The sequence below is a fragment of the Bufo bufo genome, chromosome 5 (genome assembly GCF_905171765.1).
Source record: "Bufo bufo chromosome 5, aBufBuf1.1, whole genome shotgun sequence".
NCBI lineage: Eukaryota > Metazoa > Chordata > Amphibia > Anura > Bufonidae > Bufo > Bufo bufo.
The window spans coordinates 441,447,390-441,454,627 of NC_053393.1; the positions used below are offsets into that span (position 1 = coordinate 441,447,390).

Genomic DNA, 7,238 nt, shown 5'->3' on the forward strand with positions numbered 1-7,238 from the left:
GACACAAGTGCTGAAGTCCACACACAGACATAAAAGGACACAGCACACATAAACACACAGGAAGCCAGAACCATAGCTGCAATAATAACAGACACCACATAAACATAAACTTAACATCACATAACAACATTTATGACCACAAGGGTGGGCCTCACTGGCAGATGGTATAAAGTAGGAGGATGACTCCAGCAGACCATGGCTGAAGTACCCCTCTGACTACTGCTCTCAGCAGAGGCTATATAGGCCCAAGTAGCCACACCCACGCAGACACACCCAGTGTTCACACACACAGAAGGGAGTTAACCCTTCCTAGACCAGGCAAGGTAAAACAGCCACATACTGGGGAAGTGTACAAACCCTTATCACACTGCAGCTGTTACCGCAGGCAACGACATGCGTGGCAACCGTGTCCTGGGAGTCAGCCAGAAGGCCGAGACACTGCCACCACATGTACAGAATACAACACGTTACCTCGGGCAGCCACAAGTGAAGGGAAACTATCACAGTGCACACATCCAAACTTGTGCACACCAAACATATAAAAAGGCACACCTAAAAAGACAGGTTGCCAGGTGTAACCGCATGCAGATTGCAGCAAGTTGCCAAGCACAAACATGTTGCCAGCGGCAACCACATGTGAGGCAACAATCCAGCCGCCCTCACCATGTGATTGACAAAAAAACAAACCGCAGGCAACTGCATGCGGATACAGGAGTCACGACCATGAACATGGTCGTGACAGTTTGACGCCCCTGCACTTCCTGAAGCTCCATTGTTCCACTGAAGGAAAAAGCACCCTAGACCATTATGGCGCCCCCTCCACTGTGGCTCGTAGAAAACATCTCAGGTGGGATCTGCTTGTCATGCCAGTAATGTTGGAAACCATCAGGGCCATCAAGGTTAAATTTTTTCTCATCTGAGAATAAAACTTTCTTCCACCTTTTGAATGTCCCATGTTTGGTGCTCTCTTGCAAAGTCCAAACGAGCAGTTCTGTGGCGTTCAAGGAGACGAGGTCTTTGAAGACGTTTTTTGTTTTTGAAGATGCTGTCTGATGGTTATGGGGCTGCAGTCAGCACTAGTAAGGGCCTTAATTTGGGTCGAGGATCGTCCAGTGTCTTGATGGACAGCCAATTCGATCCTCCGGCTCAGTGCTGATGAAATTTTTGTTGGGTCTTCCACTTGACTTTTTTGTTCCATAACCCTCAGGATCATTTAAGAAATTCCAAATGACTGTTTTACTGCGTCCCACCTCAGCAGCGATGGCGCGCTGTGAGAGACCCTGCTTATGCAGTTCAACAACCCGACCACGTTCAAAAAGGGAGAGTTTTTTTGTCTTTGCCATCACAATGTGTGACTACCTGACAGAAAATGACCATGAATCCACATCTTTGCATAGATTTGGCCGGTTTCAGTTTAATCGTTATTTTCAATTAATTGAATGCTCAAAAATGTTTTGTCTCACTCTCATTTCTTCCTGTTGTATGTTGAAGCTCTACTTGGAACCTTGTTAAGATCCAACAATGTAAAATATGATTTTTTGCCATTTTTCAAGTGGTCTATTACTACATCACCATGTACATTATCCCTGTTCTGTGACATTGTGTGCCTGCCGCTGTGCATTAGAGAGACAAATCAAGCTGTTCTGTGCATGTTGCTGAAAGTGAGGCCCATAGCATGTTTTTCTGTGGGGCCTAATGGTAACATGTTACACCGGTGTAGGTTAATCCTTATTGGCCATTTATAATACTGCTGGAGTTATTTCATCTTATTTTTCTCTTTCCTCTTCTAGGTAATAGTCAGAGGAGGTGGACACATCCTACCATATGACCAGCCTGAAAGATCATTTGTGTTGATTGACAGGTTTATAAGTAACTGTAAAGCCTTGAATTGTGAGAACGTTTTCTGATGCGATAACAATACCGTAGGTCAACTTATGTTAATGGCAAAAAGAAAAGGATTTGATCTTGGTCAATATTAATAAAATCCTTTTGTAAGAACAAAGTGTCTTTTTTTGTTTTTGTTTTATTGTAGGTAGTGTGGCAATGTGAATAAGTGATGGGTGCAGTAAAGTCCCGGGGAAGCATGAAAAAGGGGTGTTTGCACCAGGAGCGTGTCACCAAAGGGCCCGGCCTTGGTGGAGTAAAGGCCCTAGATATAGGTAATAATCCAAGGAGAAGGAATAAATGATAGCGGCACTCACCACTTTGCAGCAAAATTCTTCTTTATTATAAATGAAGATCGAAGTTACAGAGGGCTGGGGCGGACAGTGCATAGGACGTTGAGTGATCAGCTGGCGACGTCCGTTTCGCGCTCCTGCGCTTCTTCTGGCCTCTGACAAAGTCATTTAAGAGTCTCAGTTGCCTAGGCAACCAGGGACGCTAAAACCATATATACCCCGTCTAATAAGAAAACGGGGAGGGTAAAGACATAACATTCCCTGACAACTAAAAAGTGCCTGTGTTGTGTGCGTGGTCCTCTATCTGTGTAAACAAACACTAAGATCATTTTGATCATTTAGTCCCAATGGACCCATAGCAGCGGTGCGTATAATCCACTCCGCCTCCGTTTAATGAAACAGAAATTGCCTGCCTAGAATTCCTAGCTGACACAGAATTAAGTAGTCTCCCCGCCCCCACTGCAGAAGCAGGTCGCTTTGAGGGAGGCATAAAATCGACATCCCCTCACCCCCCCCCCCCCCCCCCTTGCCTGCCGGGAGTAGCATTGACATCTTTCATAAACAAATATTAAGAGAGGTGAAGGCCTTGGTATACACAAGAGCAGAGAATAATACCACTAAGGAAGAATTGTCCGCCATTAAATGGTTAGCTAACAGAGATGATGTCATAGTGAAACCGGCAGACAAGGGGGGCAATGTTGTCCTTACTATGTAGTACTACTCACAAGAAGCATACAGACAGCTGGGAGATACCTCTGTTTATTTAAAGTTAGGGAATGATCCCACCTCGGTCATAAAAGCACAACTCTGTGAGCTGCTGACACGCTACATTGAGGTCGACTTTTTTACGGCACGTATCATGGATCGGCTTGTACCACCATCCCCCAAAAAACCTACATGGTACTTTGTACCAAAAATTCATAAATCACTGACCCAACCCCCCGGCCGCCCTATTGTGGCGGGGATAGGGTCAGTGACTGAACCATTGTCTAAATACCTGGACTGGCTTTTGAGACCGCTCTTGTCTCATGCCCCTACATATTTGCAAGACACCAATGCCTTCCTAGAAGCACTGAAGGATTTCCAGTGGCAGGAAGATTTTAACTTGGTGTCCCTTGATGTGGAAAGCCTCTACACCCGTATACCACACTGGGAGGGTGTGCAGGCAGTCATCAAGGTGTTGAGCAAAACTGACAAGAGCGCTATCTATTGCACCTTCGTCCAGGAAGCACTTAATTTTGTACTCAGCAACAATGTGTTTACTTTTGGGGGGTGCTGGTACAGGCAGATCTATGGTACGGCCATGGGCACACCTGTGTCTTGCACATTCGCCAACTTATACCTGGCAGTCTTTGAAGACCGCTATGTTTGTTCCACCTCTAATCCATTCTTGCAGCATATTGAGCTCTTTTTGCGCTACGTGGATGATGTCTTTATGGTATGGCAAGGCTCGCGGCAGACGTGTGAGGAATTTGTCCAGTTTTTAAATCGGCAGAATGAAATGAATATGAAATTTACACTAAACTTCGGAGGAACCACCTTGGATTTACTCTATGTACGCGTAACTATTGATGAGGGCACTTTTGTCACCACCAGCTTCCGCAAACCCACTGCCACAAATTCACTACTACATTATGACCGTTACCATCCACGTAGCGTAAAAAGAGCGGTCCCTTTTGGACAATTTGTGCGTTTGAAATGCATTAATAGCACAGAAGCAGGGTATACTACGCAGGCCCAGGAATTGAAGGAGAGACTCCTACACACAGGTTACCCGGAGTCAGAATTAAATGCAGCGCTAGAGAGAGCAGGCCAAGTTCACACAGGGTGAACTACTAAAAAAGAATAAAAACACTTCCAAAAAAAGGTGCCACAAATAGGTTCACTTTTGCCTTTAAGTATAGCCCCTTAGCAGACACCATAAAACAAGTTGTACTTAAAAATTGGGACAACCTCAAAAATGAAGAGGGGCTCCAAGATTTAACATGCAACAAACCTCTTATTACCTTTTAAAAGGTGCCATACAATTAAAGATAAGTTGGTGAGGAGTAGACTTAAGGAGAACAAGGCCAGTAATTGACTCACTGAACGTACACCAGTAGGAAGTTATAAATGTTAGGACTGCTCTTTTTGTCAATATGCTTTACAGGGCAAATATCTCTTTTTTGCGGGCATTAGGCATAGAGTTAAGCAATTTAGCACATGTAGAACAAAATACGTGGTATACCTGGTACTATGCTCCTGTGGATCTTTCTACATAGGGAAGACGATTCGCCCTATGTATGAGAGATTCAGGGGGCATATTAATTCAGTGAAGTCAGGAAAAGGTTGTCCCAGGCTTATCGACCACGTCCGCAATAAACATGACTACAACACTAAATGTCTAAAATTCGCTGCCCTTGAACATGTCCCTGCCCCGATACTAGGTGGAGATACGGACCGCCTCCTTTTGCAAAAGGAGGCAGAGTGGATTATACGCACCGCTGCTATGGGTCCATTGGGACTAAATGATCGAAATGATCTTAGTGTTTGTTTACACAGATAGTGGACCACGCACACAACACAGGCACTTTTTAGTTGTCAGGGAACGTTATGTCTTTACCCTCCCCGTTTTCTTATTAGACGGGATATATATAGTTTTAGCGTCCCTGGTTGCCTAGGCAACAGACTCTTTTAAATGAGCGCATGGGTAGCGCGACTTTGTCAGAGGCCAGAAGAAGCGCAGGAGCGCTAAACAGCCGTCGCCCGCTGATCACTCAGCGTCCTACGCACTGTCCGCCCCAGCCCTCTGTAACTTCGATCTTCATTTATAATAAAGAAGAATTTTGCTGCAAAGTGGTGAGTGCCGCTATCATTTATTCCTTCTCCTTGGATTATTGCATGCTTCACTGTGGACTTTCAGATAGCAGAGCACCACCATACATTGCATTACCTGACTGGATCTCACAGTTTATCGTCCCGCACCTGTTACCTGATATATTATTAGCAGTGCCGCCCCACATCTCTTCGTATGCTGTATTTGCCCTAGATAAAGGTGGCCACTAAGCTAGTTGGTGGACATCAAGCTACTTGGCTTAGCTGGCTCCAGCTAGTCCGGGCGGGCTTTTACTGGGAACAGGCAATGTGTTGGGTGGGTGCCTGTTCACCATGCTCCAGTCCGGGATTTTGGAATATGCCCATGTCAAGGGATGGTATTTAATCCTGTTGCTGGACTTGGGTGTGGCTCCCAGTCTTGGGAAGGAGACAGAGTCTTTGGGAAACACAGTCCTGCTAGAGGCTCTGGAAAAGTGGTCTCAGCTGGGCTGGCTGAGGGGCCACGGGGCTAGGTGCTAGCCAGATTATTGGGGGAAGCTTGGGCACAAGTGCTCACAAGGCCGGAGTCGGGAGGACTATTGGGCCACACTCCCCCATAAAGGCACTGGACTTTAGACCGTGTGTGAACAGTGCTCTGTACAGGCTGATAGACATTGGGCTGGGAAAGCCACGTGTTATGACCATGTGTGAACGGTCCTTTAGGTGAGTCAGGGATTTATGTTTATATGTTTAGGTAGAGCCCAGACAGGAAGGTTTTCATTTTGTACCGTGTTTGTTGGTGCTGGTGTGAAAAATAAAATGCACTGTTTGGACAATCAACACGGTTGTCAGCGAGAATTCTGTGACTGAGACCCTGGAGATAGAGCTAAACCCCAACAATAGGGATGAGCGAATCATCTTCAGATGAAACATTTGCATAAAACTTTGTTCCAATACTGTACGGAACAGGAGTTTCGTACAGTATTAGAATGTATTGGCTCCGATGAGCCGAAGTTATTGCTTTGCAAAGTCTCTCGAGACTTCACGTAATAACTTCATAAATTAATTTGCACTGTAAAAAAAACATTTCCCGAACACTGGTTCGGTTCCAAGTGAAGAAATAACTTCAGCTCATCGGAGACAATACATTCTAATACTGTACAGAGCTCCTGCTCCGTACAATATTGGAACAAGATGTGTACAGTAAATCTTAGAGGTTGGCCAGAGGAGGATGAATTTATTAAAAATGATAAAACCTATGGTGTATGCACTTTTATACAAAATAACCACTTTCTGAACCGGGCTTTGGGTACTTTGGCCACATGTGTGCGTGAGCCTGCTGGTGTGTTCTTCAGAGCTGTACAGGGGGTTTATTCTCACCCATGGAGCTGTATTGTAAGTTAAACCTGAGGCCTGCAAGTATTTTCTTGGACTCCAATGGATGGATATCTGGCCTGGCTATATATTTTCTTGTCAAATCCCAAGGCTTGTTGGGAAGTCAAATCATGACTCATAGGGAGCTATTTCCAATAGGTGGTGTTGGCGAGATGTTTCTCTTCCTTGGGAGATACCTCTTTTGCATATTTGTTTCCCATTGAGCATTTCCAGTAAGTCTCCATACAGGACTGGTCTCATTAAGGAGATTCAGCACCCTGCCCAAGCCGCATGGACTCAAAAGAACAGCTGAATTGCATAGAGAATTTGCAAACCTACAAGTGCAATCCGTAAAAGCAAGAATACAAGAAATCATTGCTAACTATGCACAGGATACACAATATATCAGAGAAGGAGGACGACAGAACGTGGCAGATATTAATGGCCGCCACACAATGAGAGCTGCTGGGGAGGTATTCTGTGCTGCGCTGTGGTATTACTGACCCTGTCAACTTGTATTGGTCCCATCTACTTGTGTTGCCCCACCATCTGTCATTTTGGACCCACATACAACATTAGGGCTCTTTTAGGTTCTTTCCAGGGTCACTTAAGTTCTCAGTCCGCTCCTGGTTCAGACCATGGTACATGTATACTGTGGGTGTATAGATGTGCAGTACAAATTGGAAGCAGACCAGCTTTGTATTGTAGGGTTTCCCACAATGTTTCTCAGTTGTTTTAGTTCTATGTTCTACAGTATATCATATATCTTATGTTTATAAAGGCAATATGTAGTTCAGTATATTATTCTGCTGAACACGTCTTCTTCTTCAGTCTCTGTTCATGGAGCTTTTACTATTAGTGACTGCAGAGCTCCCTTTTCCCTGATGCTGTCTG

General features: G+C 45.0%; 1 protein-coding gene across 3 annotated transcripts in view; it reads left to right on the forward strand.

Annotated features, from left to right (window-relative positions):
* The window catches only part of CPVL (carboxypeptidase vitellogenic like), a 120,534-nt gene extending 118,536 nt beyond the window's left edge, over positions 1–1,998 (forward strand). For all 3 annotated transcript variants that reach the window (XM_040433569.1, XM_040433571.1, XM_040433570.1), the window contains exon 13: positions 1,791–1,998. In XM_040433569.1, the coding sequence (XP_040289503.1) occupies positions 1,791–1,907 (117 nt within the window). In that variant the 3' untranslated portion in view covers positions 1,908–1,998. The remainder of the gene's footprint in view (positions 1–1,790) is intronic.
* The last annotated feature ends 5,240 nt before the right edge of the window (positions 1,999–7,238 follow it).